Raw genomic sequence first — 23,126 nt, forward strand, 5'->3', positions numbered from 1 at the left:
AGGTGTGTTTGCAGGACGAGGGGAAGACAAGTGATGGATCAAGCCTCGTCTTGGCCTTGTGAGCAGCCCCGCTCCTCCATTCCCGACACGATATCAAACTGTATGATACACCCCGTGCTTGATTTAGCATTTTTTCCTTATTCTTCTATTTTCTTCACTCTATTATTTTCTATGCTGGTCTTATGTAGATCACAAGTCCAATTTACCCGCATTCCAGAGCAGGGATGATGGCAAAATTTCGGCATCAATTTAGCCTCAATCGCGTCTCCATACAGGACGGAGTAGGACCCGATCCACACCAAATTAGACATACCAAGAGCTGAAATCACTTGGCCCGACCGGGTGTGATTCAATGCAGACAGCTAGTGATGCAAATTCCCCGTCGGAATATATCTCAGGATCGAACTCTCCTTCAATCTGGACTGCCCCTGGCCGGTTTCCGCCAACCACGATAGTGCCCGCTTTGCTTGGCCGTATTTGCTACTGATGTCTGACGATCAATCCGTAACGTAGCTGTTCGGTTCGGTCGGGCCTGTCCCCATGACTTTCTCTGTGCTTGGGGGCGACCGGGTGCCCTCGGCCAGGGTTTGCATATAACCGGTCGTTCGTTATTAAAGGGTGAGGGCCATTGTTATTAAAAGGCGAGGATCCCACATGGTGATTCCTTGAAGATTCCCCGTCTGCCCCAAATTTCTAGAGCTAACCATGCATTTCTCCCTCCAGACGGCAGCCTCCGTGCTAGCCACAGCAGGGCTATCCCAAGCGGTTTCCACCTGGGACGCCGCCTACGGCAAAGCAGAGAAATCTCTCGCGAGCCTCTCACAAGATGAGAAAGTCGGCATGGTCTCGGGAGTGACCTGGATGTCTGGACCCTGCGTCGGCAACACCTACGCCCCGGAGTCCATCCCCTACCCGTCTCTGTGTCTGCAGGACGGGCCGTTGGGCATCCGCTTCGCAAATCCCGTCACTGCCTTTCCGGCTGGTATCAATGCCGGCTCTACCTGGGACAGGGAGCTGATACGTGCTCGCGGAGCAGCCATGGGGGCTGAAGCTAAGGGATTGGGTGTCCATGTGCAGCTGGGCCCGGCGACTGGTCCGCTGGGGAAGTTCGCTACGGGAGGGCGCAATTGGGAGGGCTTCGCGTCGGACCCTTATCTCAGTGGGATTGGCATGAGCGAGACCATTATAGGAATGCAGGAGTCGGGAGTGCAGGCATGTGCGAAGGTTAGTGCACCAGCTAGCTATGATAAATGCTAGACGAGAAACTGACACCAGCATAGCATTACATCCTCAACGAGCAAGAACACGCCAGAACAACAATGAGCAGCAACCCCGACGACCGCACCCTGCACGAGATCTATCTCTGGCCGTTCTACGATTCCGTCAAAGCCAACGTCGCCTCCGTGATGTGCTCGTACAACAAAATCAACGGCACCTGGGCCTGCGAGAACGACGAAGTCCTCAACAAGCTGCTGAAAGAGGAGCTCGGGTTCCCCGGGTATGTCATGACTGACTGGAACGCGCAGCACAGCACCGTCGAAAGCGCCAACTCCGGTCTGGACATGACCATGCCGGGCAGTGATTTGAACGAACCTCCCGGATCGGTCTACTGGGGTGAGAACCTGGCTGCTGCGATCGCCAATGGATCCGTCCCTCAGGCTCGTCTCGACGACATGGTCACCCGCATTCTGGCCTCGTGGTACTTCGTTGAGCAAGATGGGGAGTATCCGCCTGTGGCGTTTAGTTCGTGGGATGATGGCAAAGCCAACGTCGACGTCACGGCTGATCATGCCGATGTGGCGCGTGCTGTCGCGAGAGACTCTATCGTACTTCTAAAGAACGAGGATGGCGCCCTGCCGTTGAAGAGCCCCAAGTCGCTGGCGATTATCGGGTCCGATGCGATTGTTAACCCTGACGGTCCCAATGCTTGCACCGACCGTGGGTGCAATGTGGGCACTCTGGCGTCGGGATGGGGAAGTGGAACTGCCCAGTTTCCGGTATGTGGCCCTACCCATTCATAAGTTGATCGCGTCTAACACATAGATAGTACCTGATTGCCCCTCTGGACGGCATCAAGAACAGAAAGTCAAGCAACGCTACCGAGATCATCACCAGCACCACCGACGAAGCCACGGCCGGCGCAGAAGCAGCCGCGGCAGCCGAGACCGCCATCGTGTTCATAACCTCGGACTCAGGCGAGGAGTGTGTAACCCTCTCCCCTGTCTAAACTTACACAACTAACAAGATCAGATACATCACCGTTGAAGACAACGAAGGCGACAAGAACGACCTGGACCCGTGGCACAACGGCAACGACCTCGTCAAAGCCGTCGCAGCCGCCAACAAGAAGACCATCGTCGTCGTGCACAGTACTGGCCCCATCATTCTGGAGACCATCCTCGCTCAGCCTAACGTCGTCGCCGTCGTGTGGGCCGGTCTTCCGGGTCAGGAGAGCGGCAATGCCCTTGCTGACGTGCTCTACGGCGATGTTGCCCCTAGCGGGAAACTTCCGTACACGATTGCCAAAAAGGAATCAGACTATGGCACGGAGTGGATTGCTGGGGGAGGAGACGATGAATACCCCGAGGGTATCTTTATCGATTATCGCCATTTTGACCAGGACGATATTGAACCGAGATATGAGTTTGGATTTGGATTGTGTATGTCCCCCTCTCCTATATATAAGACTAATAAAAGAGAGAAATCTAACACAGTCAGCCTACACAACCTTCGAATACGCCACCCTCGACATCGCCATCGACGCAACCCCCGGCCCCTCCACCGGAAAAGTCGAAGTAGGCGGCGCAGCCGACCTCTACGACCCCGTCGGAACCATCACCGCAGCGATCACAAACGCCGGCGACGTCGACGGCGCCGAAGTCGCCCAGCTGTACCTCGGTTTTCCGGAGTCTGCGCCGGAAACTCCCCCGCGACAGCTTCGGGGCTTCCAGAAGCTGCTTGTGCCCGCAGGGAAGAGCGACAGCGCGAGCTTTGAGCTCACCCGTCGCGACATCAGTTATTGGGATGTTAAGAGCCAGAAGTGGGTTGTTCCCGAGGGGGAGTTCAAGGTGTTTGTGGGGTCGTCGAGTCGGGATGTGAGGCTTGATGGGACGTTTACGGTTGGTTGATTGCTGGGTTGGTGACCTAGTGGGGATGCTTGTGTTGTTTTGGGTGGTGGTGAATAGGTCTTTGTCTGTATGTGAGACATTATGTGTATTCCAGCATCTGAATATAGTAAAAGTATATTATCATGTGGTCTTTGGTGTTTTAAACCTCTATGTCCTACTCCTGGTCTATCTCGATTCTCAATTAAGACTGTTAGATGGAGTAAGCAACAATGCGATATTATACAACTAGCTATATATCTACACACGATATCACATATACACACAACATAAATACCCCTAACTCAATAATTTCCAGAATCCTATACAAGGCGTCGTGGTAGCCAACAACTAGGGCTCGAGATCCCGTAATCCCCAACATGTGGCTTACCATCATAAACCAAAATAGTCGCCCCAGCCATTAATAAGCCCTTATGGGACAGTGGTAGTCCGCATCACTCGTACAAGTTTCTTGTGTGTGACATGATGAAGTCCACGGTTCGATCCCGTGTGGGGGCAATCCCTTTTTTTATTTACTCTGGTTTTTTTCTTACTTGCAATGAATTCTCTATCTGATTGATTGTTATTTTTAGATAGTGGTTATGGTTTAGTGTTTATTTTCTGGTTGATCTTGCTTGAGATGTTGAATGGTCCATATATATACGTGTTAACTAAGCTAACGTAGATATGTATAGCCCGCGTAGGATCCTACATTGCCCTTGTGGAAATAGGGGAGGAAACATGTCAGGAAGAATGATTTCCATAATATCCAGACTACGGAAAGCTTGCAGAGTAGTCGCAGATTATAAAATATGAAACAATCAAGTGTGTGATAGAGAACTAACTGCTCTTCTTTCAAAACAAAGATGATATTGATAGTTTTTTATATATACAAGATGTAGGCCCTCGCTGTGCTCGGTGACTTGTGATTGAAAGTGCTTATCAGTCAGTCTAAAAACTAAATAACTAACTATTCATTGTATAAACTCCTGTAAAGTAGTAAGATATAGTCCTGCAAAGCCCCTGTGTAGGATTTTTCAAGTACCCATGTAGGGCCCCTAAAAAGCAGCCGCAGCATTCCTAAAAGCACCCGTGTAGGACTCCTAAAAGCCCTGCAAAGCACCCGTAAAGCTCCCATGTAGGACCCCAAAAGCAGCCGTAGGGATTCCCAAACGCACCCACCTAGAACTCCTAGAACGCCCGCATAGAACTCCCAAAGTCTCCGTAAAGCAGCCATGTAAGACTTCCAAAAGTATTTATATAAGGCCGTTCGAAACACCCACATAGAACTCTCAAAGACTCTACAAACAAACACGTAGAATCTCCGAAAGCACTAGCACTCTCATATGTAAGGCCCTCTAAAGCACCCGCGTAGAATCCCTCGAAGCACTTATATTGGACTTCTAAAGCCCCTGCAAAGAGCCCTTAAAGTCCCCGTGTAGAGACTCCGAAAGTACTAGTACTAGTATAGAATTTGAAAGTCTTCGAAAGCAGTCACTATTACTAGAGACTCCTAGGAGATAGATTATTGAGTAAAGTGGATATGAAATTAATGTAAATGAGAAATTTATACAGTAAATCTCTGCCGATTTTAATATACATACTATTGAATATGATATGCTGACTAGAACAGAGATAGTTAAAGAAGAGTAAGACAGTATAACTCAGCGGTTAGCAGCAGAAGAGAGAAAGTACCTGAATAAGAAAAATATGTGACAATCCGGGGTTTAGAGATATGTTGTGTCATGGTATTAGAGAGATATATATATTTCATATATATTGAGTAAATTAGCATCGTGATTTAAACCCCAGGACCCAGGACTCAGGAGGACGGATATAGATATATATATATACACTACATACATATACTCATGCAGTATTAGCATGGTATACTTTTGTTGCTGTGGATATTACGATATTCAACTAGTAGGATGAGCCATTTTCTTTTTTATGTATGTATGACTTTTGATTTTGCTTTATTAGGTTGCGTGTGTTTGAACAGATGATAGATGTATAAATGATAGATGGATAGATGCAAATGAATACAAACAAACATCCAAGCGTCTTGTTGAAAAGTCAGACCGTTGAGCTTGACATGCTTGATATTTGTGATGGGTATAGGTATACATAGAATAGGCAAGATGGATTGATTCATGTCGATCAGAGTATATATAGTCGATCGTGCATGGTTTATGGATAGGTTATGTATGCATTGTCATGGCCATCTATGTCTGTCCATGCATGCCCGTGGAACATACAAGTACATACTCTACTGGGAAATACAATATGGCAGCTACTAGGCCACCCATTACAAGTCGATACTGCAGAATAAATCAAAAGCAGAGACAACCCACAACATGAATGCATCTCCTACGTGTAGAACATCTACATCGTGACAGGGGAATGCAAGGTTAAGGAAGGGAATGAAGTATGAGAATGCATTCATGCGTTGTAGGTAGGTAGGTGTTGGGTATCTGCAAATAAAAAAAAGATAAAGAAAAAGGGGAGTGTAGGTATGGCCACCACAAAAATGGAATTGGGATTCGAAAGCTAAGATGAGTCCGCCTTCAACTCCAATGGATATTACTCCATGCAGTGTTGATAATCCCGAATTGTTCCGCTTTTTTGTCCCCCAGCGTTGGTCATGAGGTCGTACGATTAGATCATAATTAAATTTAGATCTTGATGGCACCCTCGATGGCCTTGCGCTTCTTCTCCTGGCGGGCGACGGCCTTGGAGCCCATGATACCACCACCCCAGTGGCGGCGGGAGTCCTCGTACTTGTCGGTGTAGCCCTCCTTGATGGCGGAGAGGAGCTTGGCGAACTCGGCCTTGTCCTCGGCGCGGGTCTCGGTCAGAGCCAGGACGGCGGAGGTCTATCATTTATTAGTTTACATGCCTAAAAAGACTAGGAGATAGTGATAGACATACCTTCTTGTGGACGACCGTACCCAGACGGGCCTTGCCCTTGACAATGGCATAGGGGACACCCATCTTGCGGCAGAGAGCGGGCAGGAAGACAACCAGCTCAATGGGGTCAACGTCGTGGGCGATGAGAACCAGAGAGGCCTTCTTGTTCTCAACGAGACCGACGACGTGGTTCAGACCGTACTTGACGTGGTAGGGCTTCTTGGAGACATCCTCCTTCTTCTTGCCCTCGGCGACGGCGGTGGCCTCGGCGAGCAGACGCTCCTTCTTCTCGGCCTTGGTCTCAGGGCGGTACTTGTTGAGGAGCTTGAAGGTCTGCGCGGCGGTGTTGCGGTCCAGAGTGCTCTGGAACTGCGCGATGGAAGGAGGAACCTTCAGGCGCATGTTCAGGATCTTCTTCTGGCGCTGCAGACGGACATACTCGGGCCACTTGACGAAACGGCCGAGGTTGCGCTTGGGCTGGATGTCCTGGCCGATGCCGAAGTTGCGGGAGCGGCGCTCGATAAGAGGGTTCTACCATGGGCTATTAGCATCTTCTTTTCTCCAACCCAACCAAGACAAAAGAAGATAGGAGGCTTACCTTGGGGCCCTTCTTGCTGGCACCAGCCTTACCCTGGGGGTAAGGCATGGGAGCAGTCTTCTTACCGGTCTTGGGGGGCTATCATTGAGAAAAAGAAGATCAGCAAATCGGTTCCACCATGTGCTGCATCTTCCTTGAACTCTAAAGAGTGCAGCAGGAGATCTGGTCTGCCGACCAGGTCTCCTGTGCCTCCAGCCAAATCATCGCAGGCGCTCGCATCCGTTTTACAGGAATTGTGCGACCCACGGAATATGCTTCGACGACTTGCGAAAATGGAGCTCGAGGGATGTCCGTCTCACGCCATCTTCGCAGAGGTCACCGAAGACTTTAAACCCTCTTCGCTCTCATCGAGATGAGGAGATTCGGACTGGAATTGAAAAGAGATCAAACTAGATCATGGTTGTCATGAGCTTACCATTGTGTCGTCTGGAGGCGTCCGCGGTTTGTGGTGGTTGACGGGATTGACGAAGGAGAAGAGAAGAAGATCAAAGGGGAATTTAGACGGAGAGAAAAAAGAAGTCGGGCGGGTCGCTTCGTGTGCGCTAGCGGAGAAACCATTCCGCCGAACCGGATCGATCGGATCACGTGGATAGGGCTAGGGCAGGTATCGGCCTTGGCACTTGGCTTGGCATACGGAGTATCCGTACGGAGTCGTTACACTGGTATATTGCACTTCTATTGGCATGTATCAAAGACAGTCACATCTGCTAGTCAGATATCTAGCTAATGCGGATCAAAATACAAAATGCGGAGATAGAGCAGGGAATAGAAAATATGTTAAATAAACAGGTCGATAGATACTTATTTTGCATGCCAGAACGCCGGCCCATCATAATACCACACGTCAAAGGTGCCACCTCGCTATGCATGTCCTTGCGTTGAAAACAGAAAAGGAAAAATGAAAAGTTGGTATGTAGGGGTATCGTGCATGTTTCATGACCGTGGAAAGAAATCGACAAGAGGTATAAAGTGAAAGGTTGAAGGTGAGGGAAAAAAGGAGAAGACATTTGCTGGGGGTTTCCGAAAAGACAGTCCTATCGGTGAGCGAATGATATGGCGGTCGAGGGCGATGGATCAGGCGTCAGAGAGGTCATCGTCCTCGTCTACATCGCTCACTTCCTGTCCCCATCGGTTGACAATGATTCGTCGTCCGAGCTGATCGTCCGGGACCCCGTCGCGGGACGCGCCAAAGTCGAGCACCTGAGAAAGTTAGCGATCTGATGGTTCATCTGCTGAAATCAACCAAGTTACTCACCTCGATGTACGTCAGACTGTCGCGCTGCACGGCCGCAACGCAGCGCCGATCGTTGAATCGGACCTGCCACACGCCGCTGAGGTCGGTCAGGAGATCACGGACGCAGTCCCCGGTGCGCACGTCCCACATCTTAAGCGTCCGGTCCGACCCCGAGACCACCTTCTGCCCATCGTGCTGGAAGCAGGTGATGGCCCCGGTATGGGCACTCAACATGTTCCGGCACTGGCCGTTCTCCGGATCCCAGATCCGCAGGGTGGAGTCCGCGGCCGCCGAGACGAGTCGGTCGCACTTGAGATCGAGGAGGCCGACGAGCGACGCGTGGCCTTCCAAATTGTACAGCAGGGTCCCGCTGTCCAACGACCACACCTTGACCATGTTGTCCATGGACCCACTGATGCAGCGGTTCCGCTTGTGGTCCAGAACCACGCTGTAGACCTTCAGGCTGTGACCCTCGAGGCGGTGCAGCGTTTCACCGGTGGAGATCTTCCAGACCCGCACGGTGCAGTCGTAGCTGCCGCTCACCAGCGTATCGCCGTGGGCCGCGATGGCGCGGACGGAGTGATGGTGCCCCGTGAGGACGCGGACAAAGTACGGGCAGTCGGTGTCGTCCACGTGCGGTCCGCTCTGGTAGTAGCCGGGATCCCCGGGCCGGGGCAGTTTCCACACCCGGAGATTCGAATCCCGCGAGCCCGTAATGATCAACGGTTCCCGCGGCATCATGTCCGGCGCGCCGTTGGCCTTGCGGCCCACCTCCACGGGCAGAACGATCTGCAGACACCGGACGGTGGAGGTGTGACCCTGGAAGATCTGCGTGCATCGGGCCTGCTCGATATCCCACACCCGCACCGACCGGTCGGTGGATCCGGAGACCAAGGTGTTGCCGTGGTATTCCAGGGCCCACACCCCACCTTCGTGGCCCTCCAAGGTCGCCCGCAGGGCCCCCGTCTTCGTGTCGTACACGTTGATGTTCGTATCGTCGCTCCCCGTCAGCACCTTGTCCGTGTCGAACTGCAGGCAAGTGACCACGTGACGGTCGTGCGCCTGGAACGCGATGTGTTTTGGTTTGGCGCTGGGGGCCATCCAGGCTTTGTGGATCGAGTGATGCCGTTGGTAGAGCGACTTGTAGAGGTGAAGGCCGCGGAGGGACGGTAACCCGATGTCCGGGTACGGGACGGCGGCGGCGGCGGCATTGGCGGCGGCGTAGGGGCCCTCGGAGACGGAGACGTGATGCCGCCAATCGGGCGAGTCGGAATGGTCGGTGCCGCTGGAGGAGATCTTCCGCTTCGCGAGCTTGCGGCTGACCACCCGGGTGCACGCTTTGCGCTTGGGTCGACGATGCAGGGACGATGCGCGGTCCCCGGAACCCGCCAGGGATGAGAAGCCCGGCAGCGGGGTCGGTTCGGACTCGGGTCGGATGGACGCCGACCCGCTCAGGTCCTTCTCCCAATCCTCGTCGCCGTTGGGGAACTGCCAGCCCCAGCCCTCGCGGATGGCGCGCTCCAGCTCTCCCTCCGGCAGGAGATGCCCGTCCCGATCGAAGAGCTCCTTCCACGTCTTTTCGTCCGAGTTGACGATATGGCGCCACTTCTTGGAGACCTGCGAGGCCCGGCACATGGTCTGCACGTCGAAGTACTTGACAATGTTGAGGCTCAGCTCCAGCGGGAGGAGAGCCAGGAAATCGCACTTCAAGGCGGGGTTGACCACGTCGGCGACAAAGTGCAACGTGGGCTTGGGGCACCGTCTCAGGAGCTGGTACATGAGGTACGTCTTCATCCCGTCGGGAACCGTATCGAAGAAGTCCAGCACGCCGGGGATGTCCATCAACGAGGCGGGTTTGGGACCACGGGGACCGGCCGCCAGACCGCCCGATTTCCGGACAGGAGACGCGTCGGGGCGCACCGAACTCGACACGCGACGGTCGTTGTCGAGGCTCGAGTCCGTGTCCAGCTCGGGATCCTCGGCCGATTCGAACGACGAATCCGCGTGCAGGGCATTCATGGCCGCCACCGGCGACAAGCTGGGGCTCGGCAGGCACATGTCCTGGGCGGCCACGTGACTAACGCCGGACACCGGCGGGGCGTGCTCCTGTGAGGCATATCCGGTATCTTGAGTTGCCGTCATGTCCGGGAGATCATCGGTCTTGCTCTCGGTTGCGTCCTCTTGGACGGTTGACTGGCTGCCGTCGGTCTCCTGACGATCCAGGTGGCCCATCCCGTCGGGCACCGTCGCCCTCATCCCATCCGCGAGGGTAGGGGCGGGTCCCTGGGATTCCACCTCGGAGGATAGAGGCGAACGGAGGAGCGTCTCGCGGCGGGGAGTGTTAACGCTGTGAATGCGACGCCGGGGGACCGCGACCTCGCCGGTCATGTACGCACTGCTTTCGGTCTCCGGGGTGGCCAGGCCGGGAGCGACGGAATGGGTTGGGTTCGGGCCGAGGGAGCGAATCGAGCGTAGAGAAGGTTCCGAGGGCACACGGAACCGCGATGCACCTTGCTGGGATTCTGGAAGTCGAGACGAACGACGTTTCGAGATCGAGGGGAGTGCTGCTGGCCAGTTCGACGGCTTGGGCGCGGCGGAGCGTCGGGGTAACTGGGTCCCGTCCGAGGTAAACGACGCTACCGATCGGACGAGACCGTTGGAGGCCCTCAAGGCTTCATTCTTTTCGCGTAACTAGAATTGTCGTCAGCAGATGATTTCGACACATCGAGTAAAGTACAAGAAAAGGGGGATAGGGGCGACGAGAGGCAAGCGGGAGAGCTCCCCTGAGGGCGATCTCGCACGTACCTCAGTGACCGCGTCCGCAGTGTCTTCGGGCTCGTTGTAGACCACCGACTGTCCTCCCAGGTCGAACTTGACATTTCTCAGGGTTGATGGGGTGGGCGAGGAGGCCAGGGGGTATAATTTGGGGTCCAGATCCCGGGTGGCGCGAGGGGGGTTGATAAACAACGGAGGAAAGGTGGTTGTCGTGGTGGTGGTCGTGGTGACGACGGTGGTCCGGGTCGCGGGGGCGAAGGAGAACTGTCCTATAGCACTGTCGGATTGTTCGTGGCCAAAGCCGCTCGTTTGTTCGTGATCACCCATCGTGGGTTGGGTGAGTGTCCGGTGTTGTGGGGGGTCGGTATGCCACGAGAGGGAGGTGGATGATCAAAGACGCGTTTGGAGTGAGATAAGGAGTCCGGGTCTTATCCGAACTGGACCAACGAAGGACTTGGAAGGGTCATCCAACCGAGTGTGCTAGAGGATTTCCAATCCGAGAAGCAACCGGAGGTGGTGAGGGAGTGTTCGGCACGATGTACGGCGGCAAGGACCATCTGACTGCCCAACACGTAAGGGGAGGGAGACGAGAGGGAGACGGGGAGGAACGAGAGGTGGAGGCTCGTTAGAGCATGGCCGGGACGGTGGGGACGGTTGAGAGTTGTATAGATGATATAAATGGAACCGAGTTAAAAAAGAAGGGGGGGAGAAGTGGAAGGGGAAAAAAAAGAGAAGAGACAAAGAAGGAATAATCAGTAAAAGAGGAGGGGAAGAGAGAGAGAGAGAGAAGTGGTGGAAGAGTGAAGAGTGTGGCGGGTTTGCTGACAAGGAAGAAGAAGAGCGGGAGAAGAGAGAGAGAGAGAGAGAAGGGAAGGAGCTGAAGGTGGTTGGTTCATCCACCGACCGCGTTAGCTTGGATATCCTATATCAAAGCAACTATCATGGAAAATATCGACTCCACTGGTATGGATTTAATTTATTCTTTCTTCTTCTTCTTCTTCTTTCCTTTTTCTTTATCTTATTTGACCTTTTCTTTTGATATATATTTCACTGATTTCTCCTTGTTTACCCCGGCAGTCCCGATGGAGCGTAAACAAGGAACATCCCGACCAGTGGCAATGTGCGATCGTATTTTTCCTTCTCTCCCACCCTAGGCATTCCCCTCCAGGCTAGATGTGTTTGGTACGGATCAGATCAATCGACAAAGGATATTGCGACGTTGATCAACTCCAAACCCCCCAGAGAGAAATGACCCAGGATCATCTGAAACCATTCCTTGACAGAATCTGCACCTTGTCCACTTGCATCATCCCTTCTTCCAGTGCCCTCGGTCCAATCCTGTCAATACTGGAATGCATCTCGATGGACCATGTTGCTTCGAGATTCCCACACGGTATCAAGGATCGAATTACCATCGCCACTCGCCCTTGCACGTGATATGTGGGGCCAGACGGACCTCTTGTTTCTTTTTTCCTGACTAGTTTTCTCCCCTGTGATCTTCTCAGCCCTGGATCAGCCTGGGTCAGGCCGATATATAATCCGTCGATGCTCACTTCGGTAGTCTTTTCAGGTGTGGTTTGCTTCTCGGACCGTAGTATCGGACCAGTACGAAATGAAATTGTTAGTATGGAATCGTGACGAGGGGAAGCCATCCAGTAAGGGAATTGCGGGGAAGCGGTGACGGTGACGGAGGGTGGGATATTTGTAATGGATTCCATGCCGATGGTAGTAGGTAGTATGGTCATCATGACGGGGTTGTCGACCTACCAACCACTTGAGAACATTCCATGTGCTAGGTTGGTCCTCCCCCAACACATGCCCAGCATGTGTCTTTACTACCCAGTGTCAACTTGTCGGCTCAATCCCAGGTGGATTTAAAGTGTACAAGGCGATCCCCAGTGGAGCGTACCGTGTCACGTGGGTCGTTTTAATCACCCGGCAAGATTGACGATCACGCCGATAGACCTGATGCTGTTGACACATTTTATCTCTCTTCTTTCTCTTGTTCTCTTGTATTGTCCTATTTTATTACTCCTCTCGAGATATCGGCACGTTGTGAGAATCAGATGTAGACTCTGGGTGACGAGTCGTGAGCTTCTATATCTCGATCTAGTAGCTCCCAATATATATAACCTGCGAATGATCGTCAAGACATCTTGTAGATGCAAGGACGATATACCCATCAGCTAGCATGTCTCATCTTCTGTTGATAGACTGTATCAGTGTCACCGGGCTTGAACGTATACTCGACCAGTTTGGTGTAATGGATTGATTTATAAGAAATTAGATAAGTCATCATGGAATTGATTGGATTCTTGTACATTCCATCTACCTAAACGTGACATAACAGACGTCGAGAGGAAACCATTTTGGCCTGAAATTAGACAGATTAAAAGAGAACCAGAGAAGATGAGAGTGTGATCTATAATGGCTTGAAGGTGGAACAGCTGCCGACTCCGAACCGACTCCATATGCAAGAATCGGACCTCTCCTCTCCCGTGACTGACCCGTCTCCGTCCAGGCTTTTCTTTCCTCCTTCATGATCCCGGTCCCTGCTCGCTCACCCATAGCTGTGGATTCCTCTTAGCCTTCTATACTGTTTCTTTCATCCTTCTATCCCTTTCCTTTGCGATTGTCTCTCCCTGTGCTGTCCTCACCTCGAGTTTCCCACCCCCCCAACATGGTTCGCACCAGGCCGACTGGCCCCGCTTCGGCGGTCCAGTTGCAGCCCGTCAAACTGATCCAGCCCATCGTTGCAGAAAGTAAGATAGCACCGCGGTCCAAGGCCCAAACCCAGGTCGCTGCACCGCCGACGTTGACGACGACCCATGAATCCCTGGCTCTCCAACAGCAGCAAAGCCTGGAGATGGTCCAGATCATGCTGCACGTATCGGTAAGTGTCACTTGGTCACTTAACCCTGGAAGACTCTACGAAGTAAATGTTATCTCTAATGAAATCCGTAGCTCGGAACATTGTTCTATCTGCGGTTCGTTGGATGTTGGACCTGTCGGGATTGATGGTCATGGCGATCTGACACCTGTCACAGCGAGCTCTTACCGCTTCCATGTTTCGATGACCGAGATCTGAAGAAAGCCCAGAAGACGAATGAACTTTCATACAGCGAGTTCATTCACGAACCCCCCACCCAGGACAGCCCGGAAGGTCGTCCCGAAGTCCCGTTCGGCGCGGGGAGGCGGGGCCAGCCGTTGAAGATCATCGTCCGAGGGGCCGATCCCAACGCGGAAATGATCCTAAACCTCTTGGTAGGTCCGTGGACGGGAATCCCGTAACGGTACGCTGACCGATCTAGGAAAATGGCATCTTTGACGCGCTGCGTAAGAACGTGCTGGAAGCCGTCCAATTGACCATCCTGGTCGACAAGGACACCCCCGAAAATGTACTAGAGTCCTACACCTTCTCTTTCAAGTACACCGGTGCTGCCGGCGACATGAACAGCCGTCTAGAAAGGTTGTCGATTGACCCGGTGGGCTGTGTCGCCGACATGAAGACCGCACAGACGGCCCGCATCGGCCTGGAAACCATCATCAGGCGCCTGATCACGCTAAGTGCCTTTCTTCCCACGCTGCCAAGTACTGCTCCAAACTATCTCCAAACCACCTACGATTCTAACGTCGACGCAGACAAGCGCCACCTGGGAGTACACTTGTTCTATACCGAGGATTGCCCGAGTGACTACGAGCCCCCTGGCTTTGTTGGAGGGCGCAATGAGACTATTAAGTATCCATTCAGTGAGAATTGGCATAAGGAATCTCAGCCATGCGGCACAATGGACAGCGGATGGCACACGTAAGTGATTACCGAACCCTGCGACGGCTTGTCTAATCTATGCAGTGTGGGTCTGAAGGTAACCTCCCTGAAATGGACGGGCCCGGACCCGGGCGCATTCGAAGCACCGCCTCAGGTACCTATGGACATGGAGTACAGTGATACCGCGCAGCGATCCGATGATATTGGATTCCCCGAGGATGTATCCCGTGGGAAAGAGAGCCCGACCAACGCCTCCGCCAAGGATAACTCGCAGTCAAGTGCAGACCAGCAGATGGAACTGGAGTCACCCCACGAAGAACAGAGTTCCCAGGAAGCAGCACAAGCCGGTCAGAAAATTGTGGAAAGCATGTCACCAACACGACCCGAGATACCCCCGGAGTCATTCGACTCGGAGGAGGCAACTCAGGATAAGGCGGAAAGGATTAAACTGCAGATGATGTTGCCGGCAAGTGTCAACTACCCATATAGATTGTCGTTCTGTTATTCTAACTAGCCTAGACCCAAGAGGCTCCTGGTCCCGATAGTGCCCTTATCCCTACACAGCCAATTCAGTCCGATATCCTGTCTGAAAAGGACACCCCTGCGCCGGTCGAACAAAACAAGAGTAGGTTGAAGCAAATCAAAGTCGACAAGATCAGAGAGCATGCCCGCGGGCAGATACGTGACCGCCAGGGCAATCAGGAACAAGATCAAGCCTCCGTCAAGTGTCAATGTGGCTGGGAGGGCGAAGAGAAAGCAATGGTAACACCCTAAACCGTGTCACAAAGATAGGGACTGACCTGCTCAGGTACGATGTTCTTTCTGCCATACCCAACAGCATGCGCTGTGTTATGGCTTCGAAGGTCCAACCGATCCACGCATACCTGATGTGCACGCATGCTACCAATGCCTGCTGGAGCCGAACGAGCCGCAGTTGCTTCGAGAAATGAATAACCAGGTGTTATTACGAAGGGCGCTTAGAATTATAATTGACGAAGGATTTCCCAGCACGACATCGGCCTTTACTCAGAAGCTCCGTAAGTGACTCAAACCGATGACCCGATGGGTGCTGACAACGGACAGACTGCAACGGCCAAACCGTCGTCCAAATCACCGATCTCCTGAAGAAACAGAAGTTGCTGCTGCCAACCCAGGGGTACAAAATGAAGGGGTTTGTACGAAAAGGGCTGCCGAAATTCTATATACCAAGCTCAGACGATGTCCGCGAGCGGATACACAAGGAAATCATGGACCCGATGGTCAAGATTGGGCAGCATGTGAGATTACTTTCATGTGCATGTGGCAACCTCGATACTGACAGGCATAGTATAACCAGAACGCGCCAGACAAACCCGTCGAGGCACCAGATCGAGCCAATACCCCGAAGAACCCCTCCATCGACAACTTCATCCCGCGCGAGAACGAACAACCCGTTGGCGAAGAGGGAGCTCAAAAACCGCAAGTTTACACCAATGGATCCGAACCACCAACCCCAGAGCCACAAACCCGCAAAAGAAGAATAACCCCAGATATACCCGACGACACATCCGGCACGGACGACCTCGAAAAGACCGACATCACGCCCCAAGCAACTCAACCAAACCACAGCCTTCCCAACGGGCCTGAGCCTGGAAAGAAACCCGCCCGTCGCTCAGGCATGTCCGCCGACGACCGCCTCATCACATCGCAGAATATTCCAGAGAGTTCCGAAGAAACAGGCGGCGATAGTCCCCGACGCAGCCACCGCAAACGACGCAAGGTCAGCAACTTTTCGAAGTTGATTGATGTCGGGGCGGACACGAGCGACAATGATAGTGGGTTTCAGCCGGGGAGGACTGCACAGTGAGAAGAACGATCCAGATTGATTGATCTATCCAGACGGCGGGCTTCGTGGTTATCTGCTGGAACAGACAGCCGGGTCACTTGATTTATATTCTTTTATAATCATCGGATGCGTCTCTCAAGCATGGCGTCAAGGAAAATCCCCTTTCCCAAGAAAGCAATATCACTACCAGTCTGACGAGAAAAAGTAATTCCCAGCCTAAACCAAGCTTTCTCCTAGAAAACAAACCACATCTTTACAAAACCCAATATCTTATAATCCCCAAACCAATCAACTAGTTACCTAGTCTTACCTAGCCATTAGCTTACCCCCCTGCAAAGCAATGAGTTCGACACAATCATAGAGGGCGAATTCAATTGACAAAGTCCTCTCTCTTTAGACCTCGTTCTCTGTAAAAGTGCGTGGCGCTGTCCGTGGGTTCTATTTGTACGGGATGCGGGTGGGTCTGTGTCTTACTACCTACCAAGGTACTCGGTGTATAAATATAACTGTGCCGGATCTTGGTAGAACTAGTGTGGAAGAGATATATCGATTGATTAGTTGGTAGATGAAGATGACTACTGGATCCTCCAGAGATTGACATGATGTAGATTTGTTTATATTGAGGATTTTGGCACATACTGACTGACTGCCGGTTAGTGTCGGTAGGTATTGAGGGAATGGCTACTTAAGGGCCTTGATGATAAAGTTTAGAGAGGACCTGCATGTATGCATGTGAGGAGTCTGAGTAGGTGGGTGAGGTTATAGCGCGCATCAAAAGGGGCTGCATGGCCAACAGATGATAGCGAAGATCTAGATTCCCACCACACGTTGATCACCACTGCACTATCATTCTGCTTTTGGTAGATCAGTCGAGACATGTAGCTCATCATGTATTCCTAAGTCTGGTCCAGGCTATCAGCCGTACTTCAGCCTACCACTGAACAGGTCCATCCAGCGCGATATGCAATATCCTCGATTTGGCATGTCTCAGCCGATCGCTATATGTTTGTCTGGTACGAACCTTGCGAACCAAACTCTTTCGGTAACGATGGACCCGTGACCAGCGCAAATGCGGTAAACGGGTGATTGGATGGCTTGGCGCCGATCTGCACTGATAGGAGATCCTGGAAGCCGTCAGCCTTGCTATTCAGCGAGTGACCGTCTTACTATCTAGTGATGTGGTGAGTTTTTAGCTTCTGTCAGAAAAGTTACATCGACTTGTCAGGTGTCAATACTGTAGAGAGGCTGTGTGTAACCCTCGTCTGGACATGGGTATGCAATGCACAAGCTTACCGCCGTGGAACAAGTATCCATGTCAGTGCGTATGCAGAAGTGGTCAATTTGAAACCACCACTGCTGGTGACCATCGAGCGCTTGCGCATGCCCCTGCGGGGTTAAGTCGGAAATTTCCTGGAGTATTTCCCACGGGACAAGCGTTCATCGACGGGATGGCTATTGTGGCGATCAATTGGATTGTCTATTTCCCCGGGTGGACTGATGTGCGTATGACTATTGGAGAGACGCAATCCATTGATTCCGACGGGATGGAGAACCTCGGATGAGCGACGGAGGGCATTATCGTCTGATTGAACTGATATGGGTATAGAACTGATGAGTGGACACTGATAGTCCAGCCGTCCTGTGGTGATCATGGAAAACCAGCACAAGGGGTTCCTGGATCGATGACTATTGGAATTCCAAGCTTGGGCTCGCCCCCACTCCAGTGGACGGAGAAGGAAGACATTGGAGAACCGGATGATGATCGACATGGGTTGGAATTGGGAGAGGTCCAAAGACGGCTGAGCGGCGGGGAGATGCGAGGGAGTTCCATAGTTCTTCCTTTTAGCTCAGGATCGAGCCGTCCAGAGGAGAGATCGAGTGGGCGATGACGGTGGCTCAGAACCCGTGGAGAAACATTGATGGTGGTACTAGTCTTGTCTAGTTCCTTTTCTTAGCTCTGTTTATGTTTGATTAATTTCATCAGCCACGTAAGTGGAACACCAAACAATCAGGGCTCTCTAATTTTTCTGATAGGGGAGGAAAAGAAAGTTAAATGAGATGGGATGAAGAATGAAGAACAGGAGATTTATTGACATCCGTGTGAGATTGTGAGATTGTGAGATCTCACTTTGGTCCTCCGCGTGGCCCGCACGTGTTTTTTCAGGGAATCAATACTCTGTACGGAGTGCTAAACGCACTATTGTCCACTAACATTTTCTCCCCTTCCCCCCTTTACCGGTGCTGATAATCAGTCAATAGACCAGTAGATGAATGGATTGCAATGTGGATTGCAATAGTATTGTACAATAATAACTATAATAATTATAATAATAATTATATTATTAAAGTAATAGATTAGAAGTGAAAAATCAATATGAAGAATGACAGACAGTCCCTTACAGCATGCAGCAACCTCAGGCCAACCTGTCACTCATCCCCATTTTTTCCTCCTCGGACTTCATCTCTGCCCCTCCCTGCCCTCTCTCCATCCACTCTGCAACAGGGATCATTTTCTCCATTCCCTACTACTCCGTACCTATCACAAAGTTCTTTCTGGTTTGGCCACGGTTTCCACTATTAGAACTCTCACAATGATTCCAAATGCCCCGAAACCAGCCACCAAGACACCAGGAACCACTTCCGCCAAATGGAACCACGGCAGGTGCCTGTCGATGATTACTGCTTCGGAGACGGACTAAGACAACGCTACTGGGTTGCTAAAACTGTTGACACCAAAACTTAACTCGACTGGGCCAGCTGTGCCTCTTCATTGCAGCGTTGGCAGTTCCCTCGCTCGAGGGGCAAGCCCGTCCGTGATGGTGCCCCGTCTGCTCCACACAGCACAATTGAGACACAATTTAGACTGTCGAGATGATGGCACTTGGTCGCAGATCCTCTGTGTTCATCTTCCCCATCCCACACCGCTAATGGTCAATGGTATTGGCCAATGCGGATTCTGAGGCACCCTTGGGAGGAGACCAATTTCCACCACTCCCCCTAAAGGCTTCGCTCGCTCGCTCCCTCTCCCTCTCCCTCCCACCCTCATATTGGGTTCTTTCCAACCCCTCTCCTCACCAATGTAATAATTCCAAATTTCTCGATATCCACTAAATCGTGCCCCATTCATTCCTACGCGCGCACGGGCTGGCCTTAAGGCTCCGATCATTCCCTTGCCCCCGTCATTATTACTGTTAAATGCCCGTCTTGGGCACCAAGCCAGAACCCGGACGCGGTTTCTACTTCTTCGATCGTTTTTTCAACCATTGTCAACCCTCCTCGGCCTGACGAGTTTCACATTCCCTGCCACAGTCTTTCCTTTTCCTCCCTGCCGATTTATCGGACCCTCGTGCGATCATTGCCACGCGACTCAGCGAAAATTGGCAAACCAAACCGCCCGTGACCAGCTTCGTAGATTGTCTCGACCACTCGGCGCAGGGAATCCCCACTGGGTGCAAGTCCCAGAAACTGTTTCACAATTTACCGATCCCAGGAGAGCGTGAGATTCACATTCTCCCTACTCACGCCATTCACATTCGTTCCGACCGATCCCGGTTGCGCATACATACCCAGGGCGAGAGCCCCGATCTGACGGAGTGGGGTCCCGACCATGTCCCATCAGCCCTTTTCCATTCCCTCAAGAACGTCGAGCGCCAACGCGCTGAAACCCGAGATGCTCCCCTCAAAGCCGAGCCAGGATAACCTGAAGGAACACAGGACATCCAAAGCGCAGAAGATACTAGGAACGTCTGAAGTTGCGCTGCAGCAGATCAACATGGACCGTGAGGAGAAACGGCGAACCCGCCGGCCAACCTTTATGCGGTCCCCAGAAACCAAATCCAAGAAGAGCAGCGGCTTCGTGACCTTCCCCGTGGCGCCCGCAAACCCAAGCATACCACCACAGAACCTCCGTGTTCGAGCGTCCTCTCCCCTGCTGGGTCAAGAATATCGAGCGCGAGATACCGCCGCCCCCCCGCTTCCGGAGCCCAAAAGAAAGCTCCATCAGTCGGGCTCTGCTTTGGCTCTATATTCCCATTTCAACTTCCGAGACTCCACAAGCGACCAAGGCGCGGGGTCGGAAAGCGGACGCAAGAGCAGCGGGCGCGGCAGTAGCCGGGGCCGTGATGCGAAACCAGACCCCTCGCTGGACTTTGGCTTGAAACAATCCAAGGGGCCGGCGAAGGAATCGAAGCGGAAGATACGACCCCCACGCATTGACCTTTCTCTGCTCTTTCCGAAACCGCGCGCCGAAGCGGCTCCCCTTCTCTCGCCGCAGCGCATGGTGGAGTCGCCGTCTCCTGTCTCCATCGCTTCGGGAATGGCTCCTGCGCCTCCCAAGACGCCTGATCACCACGTTGCTGCGAAGCCCCAGACCAAAGCAGCGCCGACGCAGACACCCCCGGCCAAGCCACGGAGTCGTCAAAACGCCAATACGGTCCGCGGACCGTCCACGATCTTTGAGAAAAATAACGACAACTGGTTTGACCCCTCGTTGGAAAAGACGGTGCGCACCATCGAAATGGACATGGCCCTGCAGAACCCCGATCCCAAGCGTACCAGCCGCTTCCTCCAGCGCCCGCGAAGCCGAGAAGAGCTCGAAGCGAGTGCCCCCCCAGCGGAAAATCTGCGCAAGGTTCCCTCGAATAGCTCTATAGGTGGCTGGAGCAAGGAGACCCATCTTTCGCCTCGAGACTGCTCGCGAGTTCATGCAAATGGCCTCGCGAATTCCACCCGGCCGCGACAGATCAGCGCATCTTCTGTGCCGCACAGTTCTACGTCGGAGAAGAGTCGCGGTAGCACCTTGAAGGATTCCGACCTCACCATGTCTAGTGTGCTGTGCCTCTCTTCGTCGGAAGATGAGGACGAAGAGGAGGATCATGTCTTACCAAAGGACCGCGGCATCCACAGGGGTCCGAGAGATAGCGTCGCGATGTACGGCGATTTTGGGGCCGAGTTAGGCACAGCTTCCGCGGCCCAAATGACGAAGGGAGTACAGAGACGGGCAGAACCGACTGGCTCGGTGGGCAGTCATAGATCGAGCAGCCAGAGATCCGCTTCGACTCAAAGACAGCCATCCTTCCGCCGAGCCCCGTCGACCAGGGGGTTACCGGCGACAACACCACAGAGCCAGTCACGTCGATCAAGCCTCGTACCAACCATCATGGAGCCTGAACCACCCCACGGGGAGCCTCTCCCCACCGGGGCCCGAAGTTCGGCCAAGCCCGCTCTCTCCCAGAAGGAAATGTACCGGAGAAGTCGAGTGATGGCCGTCACGAGGCAAGAAGAAGATCTCCTGGCCGCCATCCGCGAGCGCAGGGGGAAAATCACCCCGAGTATCTTCCCCGGCGGCCGAGGCGACGCAGACATTCCCGAACCCGACCGGGGGTCCGTATATTCGGCAGCTCCCTCGCGGGAATCTTTCTACGGCTCGGAGACATCCTTCTTGCGGTTGAGCGGCGCCTTTCCTCTCAATACCGCTCTGGCAGACCAAGGTGCAACACACCATGACAAAGGCGCTCCTTCCAACTCCCTGGGCGTGGAATCTGACACTGAGCAGAAAACCACCCCGGTCAGCGCGTCCCCTCGCACTAGCCTGGTGTATACGGAAAGCCTCCCTTCTCCCGCCACCAGCAGCGCATCTCCATTAACCCCGACCCTCCCTATCCACCGGTTTTCACCACTGCCATCACAGAAACCCCACCCCCGTCATCCTCCCCCCGCCGTCCCCACGGTTCAGAGGCAACACTCGCGGCGACGCACGGACAGCAGCGAGGCCATCGTGCTGGGCGAGAGCGGGGAATCCAGGGACCGACACGACTTTCCCATCTGGGCCCTTGGATGGAGTAATGATGATGGGAGCCATGGATCCCACCTGACGCCTGTGCATTGATTTTTGTGAACTTGGATTTTGCATTGCATATTGCATCCTCCTTTCTTTATTATTTTCCTTCTCTCTCTCTCCCTCTCTCTTTCTTTTCTTTCATCCGTTCCATTCATTTCATCAATTTCTCCATTTGTTTTGGGTTACTTAGCACGGCAAGGTTGACAATCGGCATTTACATCATTGGCGCACTACACTCACTTCCTTCTCCTTTTGTGTTCTCATTTACCAATCTCGATGCGCACACTCTATTATACGAAGCTTCCAATAGAAGCTCTATGAGAACATCTTTCTCGTCTAATGTATATTATATATGATATTGAAATAGTGATGACCGAAATTAGAGACGGGTCACGCAATTGAATACTTATTGTTAAAGACTATCTGATTCAGACATGTCATCTGTTATGATCGCTTCTGGATTCGAGACCCGAAACACATGCATCGAATCTATCTCGCACCCGAGGTGAAACGGCACCTGCATCGAATAAGGCTGTGAGGGCGCAGTAATGCTGAACTTCTGCGGATGGGTAATAATAGCAACATCCGTACCCCTTGCAAGCCTTTGGTGGCTGTGATGAACCAGGATTCCTGGGGACAAAAGTGGCCAATCTGGATGTCTGACCCTGACGTCAGCTGCTGACCTGATCGACCTGGTCTCTCGAGATCCCCTCAACCGATTACAAAGATATACTATAAAACTCCAGACGTAGCCTGTAGGCAAAGTAGAAAGATGTGAAGCGGAACGACTGGAAGGGAAAGCCGCCTTGACCGCCCAATTTAAGGAACGATCCACACCGCCCATCGGCTGAACCAAACATTTCCATCTTCTGCTCCGCTGGTTCCCTGGAATGCCCAGACTCTTACTTAATTTATGATGAACTAGGAGCCTCAGCCTGTCCATGACAGTTATAACCCGTCGAATCTCCGAGATACGACTCTACCGACTAGTGCTCTTTTCCCCGCTTAACGTGTCAAATCCCTGAAGTGGTCCCACCAATCCTGTCCGTGAAGCCGAAACGTTTACCCTTAG

The 23,126-nt window shown here is 52.7% G+C and overlaps 7 protein-coding genes and 1 non-coding gene across 8 annotated transcripts; 4 read left to right on the forward strand and 4 right to left on the reverse strand.

Moving 5' to 3' along the window:
* Positions 1 to 705: 705 nt before the first annotated feature.
* On the forward strand, positions 706 to 3,250 carry P168DRAFT_275256 (beta-glucosidase; the record flags this gene model as incomplete). Its single annotated transcript, XM_024835482.1, has 5 exons — positions 706 to 1,224; positions 1,281 to 1,997; positions 2,048 to 2,202; positions 2,251 to 2,660; positions 2,719 to 3,250. The coding sequence occupies 5 exons, from the start codon at positions 706 to 708 to the stop codon at positions 3,126 to 3,128; spliced, it is 2,211 nt and encodes a 736-aa protein (XP_024689386.1). The 3' UTR covers positions 3,129 to 3,250.
* A 282-nt stretch (positions 3,251 to 3,532) lies between these two features.
* Positions 3,533 to 3,623, forward strand: P168DRAFT_t151. The gene has a single exon. It is a non-coding gene; the product is annotated as a tRNA-Thr (tRNA).
* A 1,710-nt stretch (positions 3,624 to 5,333) lies between these two features.
* Positions 5,334 to 7,103, reverse strand: P168DRAFT_293203 (60S ribosomal protein eL8). The gene is made up of 3 exons (XM_024837760.1): positions 6,613 to 7,103; positions 6,036 to 6,545; positions 5,334 to 5,980 (listed from the first exon to the last, which is right to left on the reverse strand). Exons 1-3 carry the CDS (start codon positions 6,658 to 6,660, stop codon positions 5,780 to 5,782), a joined length of 759 nt encoding a protein of 252 aa, XP_024689387.1. The 5' UTR covers positions 6,661 to 7,103; the 3' UTR covers positions 5,334 to 5,779.
* Positions 7,104 to 7,271: 168 nt separating this feature from the next.
* Positions 7,272 to 7,728, reverse strand: P168DRAFT_64639 (uncharacterized protein). Its single transcript, XM_024842078.1, has one exon. The coding sequence runs from the start codon at positions 7,617 to 7,619 to the stop codon at positions 7,332 to 7,334; it is 288 nt and encodes a 95-aa protein (XP_024689388.1). The 5' UTR covers positions 7,620 to 7,728; the 3' UTR covers positions 7,272 to 7,331.
* P168DRAFT_259437 (putative cell division control protein Cdc4) lies at positions 7,282 to 11,334 on the reverse strand. Its single transcript, XM_024834631.1, has 3 exons — positions 10,652 to 11,334; positions 7,868 to 10,537; positions 7,282 to 7,812 (listed from the first exon to the last, which is right to left on the reverse strand). Exons 1-3 carry the CDS (start codon positions 10,946 to 10,948, stop codon positions 7,687 to 7,689), a joined length of 3,093 nt encoding a protein of 1,030 aa, XP_024689389.1. The 5' UTR covers positions 10,949 to 11,334; the 3' UTR covers positions 7,282 to 7,686.
* A 493-nt stretch (positions 11,335 to 11,827) lies between these two features.
* Positions 11,828 to 12,460, reverse strand: P168DRAFT_64620 (uncharacterized protein). The gene has a single exon (XM_024842077.1). It carries the CDS (start codon positions 12,367 to 12,369, stop codon positions 11,881 to 11,883), a length of 489 nt encoding a protein of 162 aa, XP_024689390.1. The 5' UTR covers positions 12,370 to 12,460; the 3' UTR covers positions 11,828 to 11,880.
* A 700-nt stretch (positions 12,461 to 13,160) lies between these two features.
* P168DRAFT_275263 (putative meiosis specific protein Hop1) lies at positions 13,161 to 16,430 on the forward strand. Its single transcript, XM_024835483.1, has 10 exons — positions 13,161 to 13,514; positions 13,586 to 13,608; positions 13,669 to 13,885; positions 13,933 to 14,212; positions 14,264 to 14,429; positions 14,475 to 14,856; positions 14,910 to 15,152; positions 15,199 to 15,427; positions 15,474 to 15,667; positions 15,718 to 16,430. Exons 1-10 carry the CDS (start codon positions 13,302 to 13,304, stop codon positions 16,234 to 16,236), a joined length of 2,466 nt encoding a protein of 821 aa, XP_024689391.1. The 5' UTR covers positions 13,161 to 13,301; the 3' UTR covers positions 16,237 to 16,430.
* Positions 16,431 to 19,651: 3,221 nt separating this feature from the next.
* Positions 19,652 to 22,468, forward strand: P168DRAFT_275266 (uncharacterized protein). The gene has a single exon (XM_024835484.1). It carries the CDS (start codon positions 19,823 to 19,825, stop codon positions 22,100 to 22,102), a length of 2,280 nt encoding a protein of 759 aa, XP_024689392.1. The 5' UTR covers positions 19,652 to 19,822; the 3' UTR covers positions 22,103 to 22,468.
* The last annotated feature ends 658 nt before the right edge of the window (positions 22,469 to 23,126 follow it).

This window comes from Aspergillus campestris (assembly GCF_002847485.1).
Source record: "Aspergillus campestris IBT 28561 chromosome Unknown P168scaffold_13, whole genome shotgun sequence".
NCBI lineage: Eukaryota > Fungi > Ascomycota > Eurotiomycetes > Eurotiales > Aspergillaceae > Aspergillus > Aspergillus campestris.